Source organism: Muntiacus reevesi, chromosome 9, assembly GCF_963930625.1.
Source record: "Muntiacus reevesi chromosome 9, mMunRee1.1, whole genome shotgun sequence".
Taxonomy (NCBI): Eukaryota; Metazoa; Chordata; class Mammalia; order Artiodactyla; family Cervidae; genus Muntiacus; species Muntiacus reevesi.
In genome coordinates, this window is record NC_089257.1 from 74,425,647 (window position 1) to 74,445,817 (window position 20,171).

The following is a 20,171-nucleotide window of genomic DNA, read 5'->3' on the forward strand; positions in this document are numbered from 1 at the left end:
GGAGGCAGGAGAGGACCCAGAACTCCTGAAGGGCAGCAGGGGACTGAGAGTGTTTCCCACACTTAGAGGAGCCACCCTACAGTGTGGGAATCAGTGGGGATGGTGAGAGACCTTCAGGAGATCAGAGGTTGGAAGGGAACACGGCCAGTGTCTCCACTGCCCACTTGGCCCCAGCGAGTCTGCTAGGGACCTGGGCCTGAATCTCTACCTTCTGGGGCCCCTTATGGCCATGTGGGTCCTGAGCTTAAGATTTGCTCCGCCAGGGCCTCTTCCAGCGGAGAGGGCCCCAGGTCTGAGCCCCACCTCTCTTCACTGCCAAGACCTTTTAGGCTTTTATTTATTTATTTATTGCTGTTGTGCTTCTGTTTTGCTTTGGTTTTGTTTCCTTTTTATTTTTTATAATATTTTTTCCATTTCTCTAATTTTATTTTATTTTTCATTGTTGTAGGTCTGCTCCTTTTTGTTTGCTTCCTTTTCTTTTTAGTCACATTGAGTGACTTGTGGGATCTTGGTTCCCAGTCTGGGAGTTGAGCCTGAGCTCCTGTAGTGGGAGTACTGAGTCCAAATGGCTGGACTAACAAAACACCTCAGATCCTAGGGAATATTAATTAGTGTGAGCACTCCCTGAAGACCTCACCTCAGTGCGGGGACTGACTCTACACAATTACCTACAAACTAAAGTGCTGAAAGTCTTAGGAAAAACACCAGCAAGACAGGAACACAGCCCCAGTCATCAAAAGGACTGAATTAAATATATATATGGTACAGACAATGGAGAAAGTAAAAACTTACAAGACCAAATAAATGAAGATGAAATAGGCAACCTGCCTGAAAAATAATTCAGAGTAATGATAGTAAAGATGATCCTAAATCTTGGAAATAGAATGGAGATTGAGAAAATATAAGAAATATTTAATAAGAACCTAGAAGAACTAAAGAACAAACAGTAAAGAATAATACAGTAACTGAAATGAAAAATAAACTAGAAGGAATCAATAACAGAATAACTGAAGCAGAAGAACAAATAAGTGAGCTGGAAAATAAACTGGCAGAAATAACTGCCACAGAGCAGTTAAGCAGATAAAAGAATGAAAAGAAATGAGGACAGACAGTCTCAGAGACTACTGGGACAACACAAAATGCACTGTTGTTTGAATTATGGAGGTCCCAGAAGAAGAGAATGAAGAGATTGGGTCTGAGAAAATATTTGAAGAGATTATAGATGAAAGCTTCCCTAAGATGGGAAAGCAAAAAACTCACCCAACTCCAGGAAGTGCAGATCCCACACAGAACCCAAGGAGAAACAACCAAATAAACATATTAATCAACTGGATAAAAAATTAAGTTCAAAGAAATAATATTAAAAGCATCAAGGGGAAAGCACAAACAACATAAAAATGAATCACCAAAAGGTTAGCAATTTCTCCACAGAAACTCTGCAGGTCAGACGGGAGTAGCATGATATATTTAAAGTGGTGAAAAAGAAAAATCTACAACCAAGATTGCTCCATCCATCTAGGATCTCATTCAGATTCGATGGAGAAATCGAAAGTTTTATAGGCAAGCAAAATCTAAAAGAATTCAGCACCATCAAATCAGTTTTACAACAAATGCTAAAAGAACTTCTCTAGGTGGGAAACACAAGACCCCCCAAAATAAATCTAAAACAATTAAGAAAATGTTAATAAAAACATACATATGGATAATTAGCTTGAATGTAAATGGTTTAAATGCTCTAACTGAAAGACACACTGGCCAAATGAACATAAAAATAAAATCAGTATATATGCTGTCTACATGAGACCCAGTTCAGATCTAGGGACACAAACAGACTGAAAGTGAAGAGATAGAAGAAGGCATTCCATGCAAATGGAAATCAAAAGGAAGCTGGAATATCAATACTCATACCAGACAAAATAGATTACGAAAAGAATGCTGTTACAAGAGTCAAGGAAGAAGATATGACAATTACAAATATTTATGCACACAACATAGGAGTATATCAATACATAAGGAAAACACCAACAGCCATAAAAAGGGAAATCAAGAGTAACACAATAATAGTGGGGGGCTTCATGTCCTACTTACACCAATGGACAGATCATTCAGACAGAAAATAAATAAGGAAACACAAGCCTTAAATAACACAATAGATCAAATAAACTTAATGGATGTTTACAGGGCAATTCACCCAAAAGTGGCAGAATACACATTCTTCTTAGGTGTGCAAAGAACATTCTCCAGGATATATCACATCTTTGGTCAAAAATCAAGTGTTGGTAAATTTAATAAAATTGTGACCATATCAAACATATTTTCTGACCACAATACTATGAGATTAGAAATCAATTACAAGAAACAAAAGTGTTAAAAAACAGAAATATATGGAGGCTAAAAAATACGTTACTAAAAAAAAAATGTTACTAAGTAACCAAAAATCCACTGAGGATAATAAAGAGGAAATTAATAAAATAGAATAAAGTGGCAAATAAAACATGATGACCCAAAACTTTTGAGGCACAGCAAAAGCAATTTTAAAAGGAACGTTTATTTTCAATCTTACCTCAAAAAAAAAAAAAAAAAAAAAAAAACCAAAGAAAAGGAAAGAAAAAAGAAAAATATCAAATTAACAACCTAACTTTACACCTAAAGCAACTAGAGAAAAAAAGAACAAAAACAACATCAACAATAATAATAAAAGCAAAACAACGCCCAAAGTTAGCAGAAATAAATAAATCATAAAGATCAGAGTAGAAATAAATGAAATAGAAATGAATAAAAGGATAAAAAAGACCTAAAATAGTAAATTAAATATATGTAAAAGTTGGTTTCCAAGAAGATTAAGAAAATTGACAAACAGTAGACAAATTCATCAAGAAAAATGAAGACTCAAGTCAGTTAAATTATAAATGAAAAAGAAGTTACAACTGATACCACAGAAATACAAATATCCTATATTTGTATTTATTGGCTAATACAAGCCAATAAAATGGACAAACTCGAAGAAATGGAAAAATTCTTAGAAAGGTACAAACTTAGAAGGTACAAACTTCTAAGACTGAACCAGGAAGAAATAGAAAATATAAATAGACCAATCACAAATAATGAGATTGAAACTCTAATTAAGAGTCTTCCAACAAACTAAAGTCCAAGACCAGATGTCTTCACAGGCAAAATCTATCAACTATTTAGATAAGAGATATCACCTATCCTCAAACTCATCTAAAAAATTGCAGAGGGAGGATCACCCCCAAACTCATTCTATGAGGCCATGATCATCCTGATAGGAAAGTCAGACAAAGATATAACAAAAAAGAGAAAACTACAGGTCAATAACACTGACGAACATAGACACAAAAACCCTCAACAAAATCCTAGGAAATAGAATCCAAAAACACATTAAAAGCATCATATACCATGATCAAATGGGATTTATCCAGTGATTCAAGGATTCTTTAATATATGAAAATCAACCAATGTGATACACCATATTAATAAATTAAAGAATAAAACAATCTGATCATCTCAATAGATGTAAAAAAATCTTTGGGCAAAATTCAACATACGTTTATGATAAAAACTCTCCAGAAATCAGGAATAGAAGGAACCTACTTCAACATAATAAAGGCCATATATGACAACTATAGCAAACATCATGCTCAATGTTGAACAACTGAAAGCATTTCCTCTAAGTTCAGGAACAAGAGAAAGATGTTCACTCTTGCCACTTGTATTCAACATAATTTTGGAAGTCCTAGCCACAGCAATCAGAGGAGAAAAAAGAAACAAAAAGATTACAAATTGTAAAAGAAATAAAACTGGTTTTGTTTGCAGATGACATGAAACTATACACAGAAAATCCTAAAGATGTCACCAGAAAACTACTAAAGCTAATTGGTGAATTGGCTAAAGTTGCAGGATACAATATTAATGCACAGAAATCTCTTGCACTGCTGTACATTAACAAAAGATTAGAAAAAGAAATTAAGGAAACAATCCTTTTACTATTGCATCAAAAAGAATAAAATACTGGGGAATAAACCTATGAGAGGAGGCAAAAGACCTTTACTGAGAAAACTATAAAACACTGATGAAAGAAATCAAAGACAACACAAAGAGATGAAGAGATAACTATGCTCTTGAACTGAAAGAATCAACATTGTTAAAAGGACTATTACTACTCAAAGCAGTATACAGATTTTAGTGTAATCTCTATCAAACTACCAATGGCATTAGAACAAAAAATTTCACAATGTGAATGGAAACATGAGACCCCAAATAGCCAAAGCAATCTTGAGAAAGAAAATGGAGCTGGAGGAATCAGGCTCCATGACTTCGGACTATACTACAAAGTTACAGTAATCAAGATTGTACAGTACTGTCACAAAACAGAAATAGAGATCAATGATACAGGATAGAAAACTCAGAAATAAACCCACATACCTATGCTCACTTAATGTATGACAAAGGAGGCCAAGACTATAGAATGGAGAAAAGACAGTCTTTTCAATAAGTAGTGCTGAGAAAATTGAACAAGTAAGAATGAAATTGGAACACTCCCTAACACCATACCCAAATATAAACGCAAAATAAGTTAAAGACCTAAATGTAAGACTGGACACTAACAAACTCTAGAGGTAAAGAAAGGAAAAACACTTTTCACATAAATCACAGCAAAATCTTTTTGACCACCTCTTGGAGTAATGAAGAAAAACAACGCTCTGGTAATTTTCTGGAAGAGTCTTTAGGGTTTTCTATGTAGAGGATCATGTCATCTGCAAACAGCGAGAGTTTCACTTCTTCTTTTCCTATCTGGATTCCTTTTACGTCTTTTTCTGCTCTGATTGCTGTGGCCAAAACTTTCAACACTATGTTGAATAGTAGTGGTGAGAGTGGGCACCTTTGTCTTGTTCCTGATTTCAGGGGAAATGCTTTCAATTTTTCACCATTGAGGGTGATGCTTGCTGTGGGTTTGTCATATATAGCTTTTATTATGTTGAGGTATGTTCCTTCTATTCCTGCTTTCTGGAGAGTTTTAATCATAAATGAGTGTTGAATTTTGTCAAAGGCTTTCTCTACATCTATTGAGATAATCATATGGTTTTTATCTTTCAATTTGCTAATGTGGTGTATTACATTGATTGATTTGCAGATATTAAAGAATCCTTGCATTCCTGGGATTAAAGCCCACTTGGTCATGGTGTATGATTTTTTTTAATATGTTGTTGGATTCTGTTTGCTAGAATTTTGTTAAGGATTTTTGCATCTATGTTCATCAGTGATATTGGCCTGTAGTTTTCTTTTTTTTGTGGCATCTTTGTCTGGTTTTGGAATTAGGGCGATGGTGGCCTCATAGAATGAGTTTGTGGAAATAAAAGCAAAAATAAACAAATGGGACCTAATGAAACTTAAAAGCTTTTGCACAACAAAGGAAACTATAAGTAAGGTGAAAAGACAGCCCTCAGATTGGGAGAAAATAATAGCAAACGAAGCAACAGACAAAGGATTAATCTCAAAAGTATACAAGCAACACCTGCAGCTCAATTCCAGAAAAATAAATGACCCAGTCAAAAAATGGGTGAAAGAACTAAATAGATACTTCTCCAAAGAAGACATACAGATGGCTAACAAACACATGAAAAGATGCTCAACATCACTCATTATCAGAGAAATGCAAACCAAAACCACAATGAGGGACATGCCAGTCAGGATGGCTGCTATCCAAAAGTCTACAAGCAATAAATGCTGGAGAGGGTGTGGAGAAAAGGGAACCCTCTTACACTGTTGGTGGGAATGCAAACTAGTACAACCACTATGGAAAACAGTGTGGAGATTTCTTAAAAAACTGGAAATAGAACTGCCATATGACCCAGCAATACCACTTCTGGGCATACACATTGAGGAAACCAGATCTGAAAGAGACACATGCACCCCAATGTTCATCGCAGCACTGTTTATAATAGCCAGGACATAGAAGCAACCTAGATGCCCATCAGCAGACAAATGGATAAGGAGGCTGTGGTACATATACACCATGGAATATTACTCAGCCGTTAAAAAGAACTCATTTGAATCAGTTCTAATGAGATGGATGAAACTGGAGCCCATTATACAGAGTGAAGTAAGCCAGAAAGATAAAGAACATTACAGCATACTAAGACATATATATGGAATTTAGAAAGATGGTAACGATAACCCTATATGCAAAGCAGAAAAAGAGACACAGAAGTACAGAACAGACGTTTGAACTCTGTGGGAGAAGGTGAGGGTGGGATGTTTCGAAAGAACAGCATATATATTATCTATAGTGAAACAGATCACCAGCCCAGGTGGGATGTATGAGACAAGTGCTCGGGCCTGGTGCACTGGGAAGACCCAGAGGAATCGGTTGGAAAGGGAGGTGGGAGGGGGGATTGGGATGGGGAATACGTATAACTCTATGGCTGATTCATGTCAATGTATAACAAAACCCACTGAAATGTTGTGAAGTAATTAGCTTCCAACTAATAATAAAAAAAAGAAAAAAGAAAAACAACGCAAAAATAAACAAATTGGACCTAATGAAACTTAAAAGCTTCTACACACCAAAGGAAACCATAAATAAGATAAAAAGACAGAGTTTAGTTATTTTGCAAACAAAATAACTGACAAAGGATTAACCTCCAAAATATGCAAACAGATCATGCAGCTCAATATCAAAAAAACACACAAAAAACTCAATAAAAAAAATGGGCAGAAGACATAAATAGGCGTTTCTACAAAGACGACATACAGATTGTCAGAAGCATGTGAGAAGATGTTCGATATCACTAGTTATTAGAGAAATGCAAATCAAAACTAAGGAAGTATTATCTCACACCATTTAAAATGGTCATCACCAAAAATCTACAAATAGTAATGCTTCCCTGGTGGTTCAGTGTTAAAGAATTCGCCTGCCAGTGCAGGAGACATGGTTTGATCCCTGTTCTGGGAAGATCCCACATGCAACTAAGCTCATGTACCACACTACTGTGTCTGTGACCTAGAGTTCAGGAGCCACAACTACTACGCCCACGTGTCACAACTTCTGAGGCCCATGCCTCCTAGAGCCTGTGCTAGACAGCAAGAGAAGCCCCCTCAATGAGAAGCCCACATACCGCAACTAGAGAAAGTCCATGCACAGCAACTAAGGCCTAGCACAGCCGAAAATAAATTATTTTTCAAAAAAGATATTCTGGAAGGGAATCTCTTAGTTTAAAAGAAAAAAAAAAACTACAAACAATAAATGTTGGAGAAGGTGTGGGAAAAAGGGAACCCTCTTGCCTTCTTAGTGGAAATGTAAACTAATGTACCCACTACAAAGAACAGATGGAAGTTCCTCAGGAAACTAAAAATAAAACTCCTATATGACCCAGAAATCCAATTCTTGGGCATATATCCTGAGAAAACCACAGTGCAAAAAGACACGTGTATAACAGTGTTCGTTGCAGCACTATTTATAATAGCCTGGACATGGTGGCAGCCTAAATGGCCATCAACAGAAGATTGGATAAAGAAGATTTATTACACATATACAATGGAATATTACTCAGCCATTCAAAGGAGCAAAATAGTGCCATTTTCAGAGATGTGGATATACCTAGAAACTGTCATACAGAAAAAATAAGTCAGAGAGAAAAAATATCATACATTAATGCATATATTTGGAATCTAGAAAACTAGTATAGACGAACCTATTTGCAGGGAAGGAATAGAGGTGCAGATGTAGAAAACAGACATGTGGATATAGGTGGAGAAGGAGATGGTGAGATAAATTGGGAGATTAAAAGAGACACATGTGCTTTATCACTTGTAAAATAGAGAGCTAGTGGGAACCTGCTCTGTGGCACAAGGGGCTTAGCTTGGTGATCTGTGATGACCTAGACGGGTAGGATGGGGAGGGAGTGGGCAGGGAGTCCAAGCGGGAGGGGGGTATATATATACCTATAGCTCATTTACTTTGTTGTACAGCAGAAACTAACACAGTGTTGTAAAGCAACTATACTCCAATTAAAAGAATTTGTCCAAAAAATATACAAATAATGCTGGAGAGGGTGTGGAAAAAGGGAACCTTCCTATGCTGTTGGTGAGAATGTAAATTGGTGCAACCACTATGGAGAACAGTATAGAGGTTCAAGCTAAAAATAGAACTACAATATGGACCCATCAATCCCATTCTTGGGCAAATATCCATAGAAAATCATAATCCAAAAGCATACATGTACCCCAATGTTCACTGCAGCAATATTTACAAACAGCCATGTCACTGAAGCAAGCTAAAGTTCATCAATAGAGGAATGAATAAAAATGTGGTACATATGGTATACTTAGATATGGAATCTAGTTTCTAAAAAGATATAAATTAACTTATTTACAAAACAGAAGCAGGCTTACAGATACTGAAAACAAACTTACAGCTATCAAATGGAAACCTGCGGCATGGGGGAATAAATCAGGAACTTGGGATGAACACATACGCTCTACTATATATAAGATAGATAACCAACAAGACACGGGAAACTATCCAATATTCTGTGATAAACTGTATAAGAAAGAATCTAGAAAATGAATATATTTATAAATATAACTGAATCACTTTGCTGTACATCTGAAACTAGCACAACACTGTAAATCAAGTATACTCCAATAAAATTAAAATGTTTAAAATTTTTTTAAAAAACTTGTCTGAAAATTTCAAAATAACCAGTCAATATTGGACACTTTACAGTATTTAATTCAGGAAGTACACCTGGAAATTTCCAGTTCTTAGGAGCTTAATACTTAGCTTTAGTTCACAGATTCCTATTTGCTTTAACTTCAGTTTTATGTTTATATTTCCTCATAGGGAATGTCCCTGAAAAGTCCATCAGGCATTTCACTGTGAGTAAAATGGAAAGGGAAGTATACTCTATACTTGTGGATTCATAAATCACCTATACTGTGTGAAATAGAACAATTATACACAGCTGAAGTGTATACATTGGTATGTATAAAACCAACACAAAGCACTTAGTCACAAACACATCCATAATCTGAAAACCCAGTCAGCTGAGATCATATACTTAAATTTAGTGTTCTAGAACCAAAGTAAATTATTTTTGTATCCAAGGGAAAGGAAAAAAAAAAAAAAAAGGCTTCCCTGATAGTTCAGTTAGTAAAGAATCTGCCTGCAATGCAGGAGACCCCGATGGATTCCTGGGTTGGGAAGATCCGCTGAAGGGATAGGCTACCCACTCCAGTATTCTTGGGCTTCCCGTGAGGCTCAGCTGGTAAGGAATCCATCTGCAATGTGGGAGACCCGGGTTCAATCCCTGGGTTGGGAAGATCCCCTGAGAAGGGAAAGGCTACCCACACCAGTATTCTGGCCTGGAGAATTGAATGGACTCTATAGTCCATGGGGTTGCAAAGAGTCGGACATGACTGAACGACTTTCACTTTCACTTTCAGATGAAAATGGGCTTCTCAGGTGGCCCTAGTGGTAAAGAACCCATCTTCCAATGCAGGAGATGTAAAAGACATGGGTTCGATCCCTGGGTCGGGAGGATCCCCTGGAGGAGGGCATGACCCACTCCAGTCTTCTTGCCTGGAGAATCCCATGGACAGAGGAGCCTGGTAGGCTACAGTCCATAGGGTCGCCAAGAGTCAAACATGACTGAAGTGACTTAGCACGCAGCAGGCAGATAAAAATGGATGTCAACAGTCATTGAGTTCAGCTGCTCTTCTAAAACATGGGAAGACAAATTGAAACATCAAATAGTTTGGGTTCTAGGATCTCAGTAATTAGCTACATTCCCATCAAGGAAATGGGAATGACTACTTCCTTTCAATCACTGGCTTGGTGCCCTTCATAATCTGTTCTCTTTTTTACAACCTTGGAAATCTTTTCAAAGTACAAATCTGGCAAGTCACTCCTATGCTTATAACTCTTCAATGTCTTTCTTTGCTCTTAGGGTTAAGTGGAAACCTCTTAACATGTAACATAGCTTCAGTTGGTCTGATTTCAGTCTGTCTCTTCATCCTGATTTTAGTCTACTCCTCTTACTCTAAAACTGTGTTCAGGGTTTCTTGACCTCAGTACTAGTCTGTCGTAATAAAGTGTTAACTTTTGGTTTGTGGTCTCCTCCATGAACCTGGAAGTCATATTTATGCTGTTTATTGTAACATTAGTGCCTATCATAGTGCTTGGAATATAGTAGGTACTAGACAAGTATTTGTTGAAAAAAAGAAAGGAGGGAAGAACATACAAACAGATAAGAGGAAAAGGGTTGTTTTGAGGATAAACATAAAACTATTTTTATAAAGCATTAGAAATTACAAGATTTGGGACCAGTAGGAGAAAGTATCTTTTACAGTCTACACAGATGGCAGCTCAATGTGTTCATCTATGCCCCATTTATGTTTTTATCAGCAGGAAGTGGTTGGAGGTGGGGCAGATCATAATAGAACAAAATGTTTCTATGCTTGCTATATTTGAAATGATTCAACTTTTTAGACATTATAGATTACCAAGTATCATTACAAACTTCCACCAATGTGATAAAGATTATGAAAATTTAAAGACAGCACCAAAATGCTCAGACTCTGTGTGACTTGTGGGGTTTCCTTTATTGGTTACATGTAAACAAAGCCAGCTACAGCAATGACAGTTAAGCTCAGGGTATGAGCTCCTGGCATGGTTGATCCATTCTTAACACATCATTTTTTAAATAATGGACTTTCTGTAAATCTACACTGACTTATACAAGCAGGAAACATAAATATTAGCTCCATGATGGGAAAAATCATAAGCATGGTAAAAGGATATAAGTTTGGGGATTGATCCTCAGGAATTTTCCTTACCCTGTGGTCTAGAGCACAACGTGTACTTAACTTGAGAAGCTTCAGATCAGTGTTGAAACTTTTGAAGAGATTTAATATGTAAATCTTTGTGACATCATCTATATTATGCCCAAAATTGTATCAGAAAAATTGGGAGAAATTGAAAAGAGGCAATACCCTTATATAAATATCCTAAAATGATATGTAGTTCTTAGGAAACATTTTCTTGCTTTTATAATTATAATTTCTTCCCTTTCTCATGTGCTCCTCAGGAATCAGGAAATATTTATCTTTCATCTAAAAAAACTTAATTTTCTTTTATGTAGATGTGGTACCAAAAGCTTCAAAATATCACCATTTTGTTTCTTATTATAAAGCAACATTTATTATCTATAAATTTAAACTTTCTGCTCCTGGGGTTTTTGCTGTTGTTTTTGTTAGCCTGAGTAAATGTGGTAGCCATGTTAATAAAAAATATCAATGGTGCTATTTCTACTTTACAGTTTTAAGAGTGTGATATCTGAGTCATTTAAACCATGGAACTAGTGAAATAGCTTTTACACCAAAGCTTACTTAACATTGGTCCTCCCTTGTGGCTCAGCTAGTAAAGAATCCGCCTGCAATGTGGGAGACCTGGGTTCGATCCCTGGGTTGGGAAGATCCCCTGGAGAAGGAAAAGCCTACCCACTCCAGTATTCTGGCCTGGAGAATTCCATGCACCATGCACTGTATAGTCCATGGGGTCGCAAAGAGTCGGACATGACTGAGTGACTTAAACACACACACACACACACACATTACTTAACATTTAGCCAAAAGCAATCAGGAGATAGTCATATCATTTTCTTAGTATAGAGATGCTTATCTTACCAATGCATTTATTCACTAATAAATATTTATAGAGGGCTTGTTATGTGCTAAACATTTTTTGTAAGTTTTGGAGATATAATGATGAACACATAAAACCTTCTCTGCCCATATGGAGCTTAACATCTAGTGGGTGAGACGACATCTACCAGGCACAAAATAAAGTTGATTTCAGTTGTCAAAATGTGTGGAGTTGTCAGATATGACCTTTAAGATAGATAAAGTTTGAAGTTTTACTGTGTACCCAGTATATATTTAGAAAGTCTCTATTTATATTCATTATCCAGAAAAATAAAAAGAGACAAATATCTTTTCTATCCAAAGTCAAATGACTTTTATAAATGTGGAGAAACATTTTGAAAGTATAAGAATTTCCAGTGTGATGCAGACTCTTAATATTTTCTCTCCTGTATTTTAAACAGGAATATCTAAGAAGGACAGAGACTGTAGGAAATGACAAATCTGATTTACCTCTCAATCAAGTCAAGTTTTCTGTGTCTTTTCTTAGGGTGCAATTTAAATTTTGTGTCATAATTGCTATCTTTCAGACTGGATGGATCTACTCATTATTATCTTAGAGAATAACAGGATCAAGAAAAAATAGAGTGTCACAAGTGACAGGCTATTAGCATTAGGAAATGGCAAAGAACACTTACTGGTAAGTGGTTGGGCTGACATTGATGCGTCGCGGGTGACTTCCTGATTCAAATTTGCTTGCCAGAGTGACATTATTTCCAAACAGGCAATATCGTGGCATTCTTACCCCAACAACTCCAGCCAGCACAGAGCCTGAGTGAATGCCTATCCTCATCTAAAGAAAAGGAAAAAGACAAAGGGATATGTTTATGTTTTCATTTCATATGCAGTTATTTTAATGAGAGGTTGTTGTTACTGTTGTTCAGTCACTATGTCCTGTCCAACTCTTTGTGCCCCCATGGACTGCAGCATGCCAGTCTTCCCTGTCCTTCAACAGAGTTTGCTCAAACTCATGTCCATTGAGTCAGTGGTGCCATCCAACCATCTCACCCCCTCCTCCTTCCCCTCAATCTTTCCCAGAATCAGGGTCTTTTCCAGTGAGTTGACCCTTTGCATCAGGTGACCAAAGTATTAGAACTTCAGCTTCAGCTTCAGCACCAGTCCCTCCAGTGAATCTGAAAGGGCTGATTTCTTTTAGGGCTGACTGGTTTGACCTTCCTGTCCAAGGGACTCTCAAGAGTGCTCACAAGCACTGCAACTTGAAAGCATCAATTCTTTGGTGCTCAGCATCCTTTATGGTCCAACTCTCACATCCATATATGACTACTGGAAAAGCCATAGCTTTGACTATGCAGACCTTTGTCAGCAAAGTGGTGTCTCTGCTTTATAATACACTGTCTAGGTACTGCTGAACTATTTAACTCCTAGCTTCTCAAAGAGAGGAACTGGGGGTCTTCGTCATTTTTATCAGCCATATCTGGACTATTATACTATCAGTGAACACAGATGTTGTGGAAAAAAATGAATGAATGGATTTATTATAAGAAAAAACACTACATTTAATTTTCTCCATGAATCCAGTTGTCTTTTATGTTAAATCAGGTTTTATTTGTACCTAATATGCTCTAAATGTTCTCCCTCCAGTTATTTTCACATAAAACCTTCCTTTTTCCTTCATAGCATTAAACACAACTATAAATTAAATGTTTATATTTCTTTTTTTTAAATTTTTATATTTCTTTTAATCTGTTCATTTAAAATATTTCCTTTCTATTTTAGATTTCTATTTCTAAGTTTACTAATCTTCTCTTTGAAAAACCTTATCTTTTTCTAATCACATCCAATGCATTTTTCTTTTTAGATATTGTGATTTTCATTTCTTAACATTCAATTTGAACATTAAAAAAATCTTTCAGGTATCAAATTAATTTTTGAACATACAGAATACTAGTAAAATAACTGTTTTAATACTTTTGCCTACTAATTCTAACATAGGCTCCAGTTTTGTGTCAATTTTGATTGACCAATTTTTCTCATTATTATGGTTTATATTTTTCAGTTTTTCTGCTTAGTAATTTTTGGTTAGATATCATGAATTGACTTTGTTGAGTGCTGGGTATTTTTATATTCTTATATATATTTTTGAGTTTGGACCTTGGATGGGGTCAAGGTACTTGGAAACAGTTTTTCTTTTTTCTTCCAAGTTTTGGTTTTTAAAATTTGTTAGGCAAGTCATGAGCTGTTTTTCATGTGGGACTAATTATTTGCCACTACTGAAGGAAGAACCTTCTGAGTATTATACCAAATGCCTATGATTTATGAGGTTTTTCAGTCTTCCTGGTGGGATTAGACATTTTTTTCAAGTCCTGTGTGAGTTCTGGGAATTTTTTCCTAATCTTTTCAGGTGTTTTTCCCCCACTGGGCTAAGGTAGTTTTGTCACATACAAACAATTAGCAGTAATTTAAGGAACATATAGGAGGCCCGTTGGAAGATCTCTGGTAGTCTCTCTGCAACTCTCTTCTTAGCAGTACTCTGTTCATGCATTCTAGCTTTCTTGATCTTCACAGACTCTCAGCTTCAACTCTTCAACTTGGGGAGTTTGTTGAGTTCCTCCTGATTTGTCTTTCCCTGAATAACTTGAACATATCCCCCCAAAATATGCCAGGGAAATCATATATTTCCTCTTATTCTCTTGACTCTCAGACATCACTGCCTTCCATTGCCTAATGTCCAACATCATGAAACTGTTCTTTTGTATATTTTGTCCCTATTTTTAACTGTTGATGGTGGGAGTATAAATGCAGCCCCTGTTTTTCCACATTTGGTGGATGCAGAGATGAGCCATATTTTATTTTAGGAATGCAAGTTACCTTAAAAATTTAGGTCTATTTCTGATGAGAGATTGTCTATTTGGATTTAAAAGTTTAAAAAGGTAATTTTTAGCATAAGCTCCTATGCCTGACACAAAGTGAGGCCAAACAAACCAAAATGTTGCAGTTTGGAGCAGAGAAAGTTTTGTTGCTGAGTGATGCAAGGAGACAGGTAGCTCATGCTCCAAAAAATCTTCAAGGTCCACAAAGTATTTCAGCAAAGTATTTTTAAAAGTCAGGTGAAGGGGTGCGTTGCCAGTTATATGTATTTGATCAGTTCATGTACAGTTCTCTGATTGGCTGATGGTGAGATAACAGGGTCGTGTCGCAACAATTAACATTATCAGTCCTTAGGCACCAGGAGGCACAGGGCTATGAGTCCATGGTCATGAAGTAGCTAACAACTTCCATTTGGTGAGGGGCAGGGGTTCATAATTGTAAAACTCAGGAAATGCATATCAAACAATATTATCTAGGTACCTCAGAGAGACATGCAGGAAGGCCTGTCCCAGGAAAGCTCCATAGGGTCCTGCTCAGTTATATAATGAAAGGTAGTACTCCTTATAAACAAGCATAAAGCACTGTTTTCTAAAATTAGCAAAGCATTTTGACAAAATATTATTATATATTTTGGGGCTTCTATTTGCTTGCAGAGGGTTTATTATATTAAATTAATTTTAGGACTGCCTAAAAATAACCAGACCTTAAATATTGTCAAGTTATTGATAATTAAAGGTTGACAAATAAAGACGTCAGGTTGGACCTATGATCTTTTTAAGTGGAAAGACAGCAGAAATTATCAAACAGGTACATTGTACAACCTCTATATTCTGTGTTTTTAGTCTCAGAAAAAGACTCCGTACCTCACACCCAACTATATTGAAGGGTTATATGGTACCACCTCTGCCTCCTTTCAAAACACCTGAGGCTGTTTCTTGTTTTAAAAGCAAATTATCATAATGATAATTATTATAACAACAAAAAAAAATACTGAAGATTAAAACCCTGGTATTCTTAAGAAAGGTTGATGGAGAAATGGTCATTTTGGAAAACCCTTATCTCTTCAGTCAGTTCAGTTCAGTTCAGTCGCTCAGTCGTGTCCGACTCTGCGACCCCATGAATCACAGCACTCCAGGCCTCCCTGTCCATCACCAACTCTCAGAGTCTAGCCAAACCCATGTCCATCAAGTCGGTGATGCCATCTAGCCATCTCATTTATCTCTTAGAAGACTACTATAAAATATGCACAAGGATATCAACAAACACAAAAATTGCTCAGATTCACTGTTTCTGTCACTATTGTATAATGGAACAGGACTCAGAAAATTATTTACTCTTGGATGTAATGAGATACCATTAAGAACTTACAAGTTTAATCATAAGACTCTATTTATTATTTTATTTTTACTTTTTTTTAAAACAACTTTTTGAGATTTCCTAGTAATTGTTACCTTATAAAGAAGTCACTGATTGCCACATTCAGAATCTGCCAAAAGCATGTAGCAGGTAGGCAAAGGAGAGAGCTACTTTTAGCTGTCAGTGAGGGATTTAGATTCACTTTGGCAAGATTAAACTTTAATTGGTTAACCATCGGTAACATGTGCATCCCTCTGGTCAGTGCGCCCTAGTTAAAGAGGACTGTTCTGCACTAAAGCAGCAGTTGTCACCTGCGGCCGTCTGTGCCCCTCAGCAGACATCTGACAATGTCTGGAGTCTTTTTTTTTCCACAACTGGGATGGAGAACTACCACTGGCATCTTTTCAGTAGAGCTTGGGCTTCCCTTGTGGCTCAGCTAGTAAAGAATCCGCCTGCCATGTAGGAGACCTGGGTTAGATCCCTAGGTTGGGAAGATCTCCTGGAAAAAGGAAAGGCTACTCAGTGAAGTATTGGGGCCTGGAGAATTCCATGAACTGTGTAGTCCATGGGGTAGAAAAGAATCAGACACGACTGAGCAACTTTCACATTCATAGAGATTCCTTGAATACCTTCCTCATGTGAAAGAATTTTCCAGTCCAAAATAGCAATAGTGCTGAGGTTGAGAAACCCTGCATTAGACAGATATACAATACATGCTTTAATAAGATCAATGCTTTGGTGAATAACATTAGACTTCACTTTTTAGAGAAAGTTTATGAAAAAAAATTGTGTTTGCCCTAGGGATTTATTGAAAAACACATAACTTTAAGATCTATCTTGAAGTTAGGATATCTATTACTCAATCTTCCATACTTATATACAATGTATGAAATAATGCAAAACTTAGTGGTATATCAAAATTTCCAATAATCAAAAGGTCCAGCTATTTTCATTATATTCTACTGATTATTTGTCAAGGAACATAAACAACTGCATTTTTAAAAAAATTTTTTTATTAGTTGGAGGCTAATTACTTCACAACATTTCAGTGGGTTATGTCACACATTGACATGAATCAGCCATGGAGTTACATGTATTCCCCATCCTGATCCCCCCTCCCACCTCCCTCTCCACCCGATTCCTCTGGGTCTTCCCAGTGCACCAGGCCCGAGCACTTGTCTAATGCATCCCACCTGGGCTGGTGATCTGTTTCACTATAGACAATATACAAGCTAAACAACTGCATTTTAAGATAATATTTCTTTGAAAACTCTTAAAATGAGAAGACTTACATAGTTCAACCTCATCTAGTCAAAACTGTTCTGATTTAGTTAAGTAGGAATGTTTGGATTGGGAGGACAGCACAGATCCATTAGTCTAGCTCCCTCAGTTTACAAATAAACTAAAGTCAAAAGAAGCACAATGAAAACAACAAATTAGTGGTAGAGCTAGCTATGGACCACAGGTTAGTTGACTCTGGGTTTAGTGCGCTATAAAAAACACACAAACTAAAAAAAAAAAAAAAAAAAAATTCTTGGGCTGTTTTTACAAGGCCTATCAGACCAAAGAATACAGTAAAAAAAAAAAAAAAAAAGATTTAAACTGGTTTGCCTACTTTATATACACAGAGGGGCTAGCACTTTACAATCGAAATTAAAAAAAAAAAAAGTTATACACTCATAAGTCCAGGATCAGAAGACTTCCACCCCTCTTCCATCCTTGTTCATGCTTGGGTGTGTGCTCAGTCGCTTCGGTCATGTCTGACTCTTTGCGACCCTATGGACTGTATCCTGCCAGGCTTCTCCGTCCATAGGAATTCTCCAGGCGAGAATACTGGAGTGGGTTGCCATGCCGTCCTCCAGGGGATCTTTCTGACCCAAGATCAACCTGCATCTCTTATGTCTCCTGCATTTGCAGGTGGGTTCTTCACCACTAGTGCCACCTGGCTTCTCCACACTAAACCTTTCTAAATCTAAACTAAATCTTCTAACTAAATCTAAATCTAATCTTTCTAAATCTATGCCTACTCACCATATCCCCAAAATGCCTAGTGTACCCATTCCTCTGAGTTTTTACTCATGTTAATAGCCTCACCTGAAATGCCATCCAGACGCCTTACTAGATACTTAGGGTATAAAGAAGAACCAAAAATGTATGTACCCTTTCTTCTGGGAGTTTTCATTTGAAGTAAAAGAATAGCTAATTGAAATTAAAGTAAATGCTAAACAACTGAAGTGTTTTTTAAAAGCACTTTTTAAAAAAAGTTTTTTTGTTTTTTTTTTTTAAGAAGGCATTATGTAGGCAGTAGAGGGGTAGGGTTGACCAAGTCAGGACATGAAATTGCCCTTAAATAATCTTTGAGCTTAGTGCTGAAGAAGGAATGATTTTGGCTAGGTGGAGAGGGGTGGAACAGTTGTAGTTAGAGGAGTGGGAGGTAGAATGAAAATAACAGGCAAAGATCCTAACACCTGAAGAGCTTTGGTACATTCCAGCACTGAAGGAAGGCAATTCAATGTGGCTCTTGCTTAAAGAAAAAGTAAGAGAGAGAGACAGGCAATAAAGCTGAGGGAGTATGCCTGGCAGATCATACAGAATAAGATTTCTCAGTCTTAGTTCTATTGACATCTTGTGTCAGATAATTGCTTTAGGGGAGAAGTTGTGTCGTACATTGTAGGACGCTAAGTGTCCCTGGCCTCTATTCATTAGATGCTAGCTGTAGATTGAAAGCAGAGAATATGTTTGGGTAGTTTTGCTGAATAACCTAAAAGGTATAGATGTTATTAGCATCCCCAGTTTCATTATCTACTTAATAGTGGAAAGCATTCTCAAGCCAATAGCACTATGATTTTCTTTGGGCCATTTTCTTTCTCTACTCCAGGTCCGGTAGTAGACCCTAACTGGCAAGTGTGCATCAGGCCTCCAGTGTTAGTAATTCACTTAAATAATGTAACTCATTTAAATAATTAACTTAAAAATTTAAAGTGGCATTTTAAGCAAGGTTATTAACATGAGTAAAAACACAGAGACATGGATATACTAGGCAATTTGAATATGTGGTGAGTAGGCCAGTCAGAAAGATTTAGTGTGGAGAAGCATGAACAAATTTATGTGAGAGCTCCAAGAAGAGACCTGTTTTCCCCAAGATGGTGTGTTACACATTTTAAACAAAACACGGTGTCCCATTTTGGAACTATGATGTTGAGGCTTGGAGCTTCAGGGGACCACCTTATGGAACCTGAGGAGGAAGTCAACATTGAGTAGGCAAACCAAAGGGAACAAAAGAGAAACCAAAGTCATAGCAACCTCAAATTTTTAGTTGTCTCTAGCCTCAGGTGAAGTTAGTCCTACCTCTTAGCTTTTCAGTTATGAGTCAATGCATTCCTTCATTGCTTGTGTCATCTTTTTTATTCTGTCATTTGCAAAACAAGGACTCGAGTCTTTCTGTTCACTAGCTATGTGGTTTTAGTCAAGTTAACTAGCCTATCAAAAGTTATGTGTAAAATAATAATCATAGTATCTTTTCAGAGGCCTGCTGGCAAAATCAAATGGGGTAAACTATAGGACAACAGTAGGCCCTGAAAAAAAAATTTTTCCTTTCCACACTTGATGGTAGCCATTGCAATGCTTATGGTGTGAAGGATGAAGTCACATGCTTATTTATAATTTAGTAAATAGTAGTGGAGAAGACTCTTGAGACCAGTCAAACCTGAATATTCACTGGAAGAACTGATGCTGAAGCTGAAGCTCCAATACTTCGGCCACCTGATGTGAAGAGCCAACTTGTTGGAAAAGACCCTGGTGCTGAGAGAGCTAACTTAGGCAGGTTGATAGGCAGTCTAGGGTCCTTTAAGGAGGAGATGAAGATTCTCCCTCAGGCTTTCCTTAGGCCTTATGTAACAATGTGTCTTGCCTGAGAGAACTGGCTTTTCTTTAGATCTGAAGCTAATGAATACACAGCAGTCATACATTTTACTCATGGAAAATGCTTTTCTTACACATCATTATGCTTTTCTTAGTCTCTGTGTTAATGATTATAATGGCAACAAATCTTGCCTGGGAACCTGTTTCTCAGCAAAATATATCTCATCCAGAAACATGTTGTCCAGAACTCATTCCTTCTGGTTAATCTTGTACTAAAGTTGTCTCAGGATGTATGCCTTGGGAAAGGGTCTGGTGGAACTTTTATGCCCTTGAGACTTTCTTTGTATCTATTCTCAGCAGCCAGTGGAAAATTATAGGATGCACTGCTTAAACTAGTGGGGTGG

General features: G+C 36.9%; 1 protein-coding gene across 1 annotated transcript in view; it reads right to left on the reverse strand.

Moving 5' to 3' along the window:
• GUCY1A2 (guanylate cyclase 1 soluble subunit alpha 2) overlaps positions 1-20,171 on the reverse strand; it is a 404,812-nt gene that overhangs the window by 38,653 nt on the left and 345,988 nt on the right. Inside the window, exon 7 of the mRNA XM_065945273.1 lies at positions 12,360-12,514. Within this exon, the coding sequence (XP_065801345.1) occupies positions 12,360-12,514 (155 nt within the window). The remainder of the gene's footprint in view (positions 1-12,359; positions 12,515-20,171) is intronic.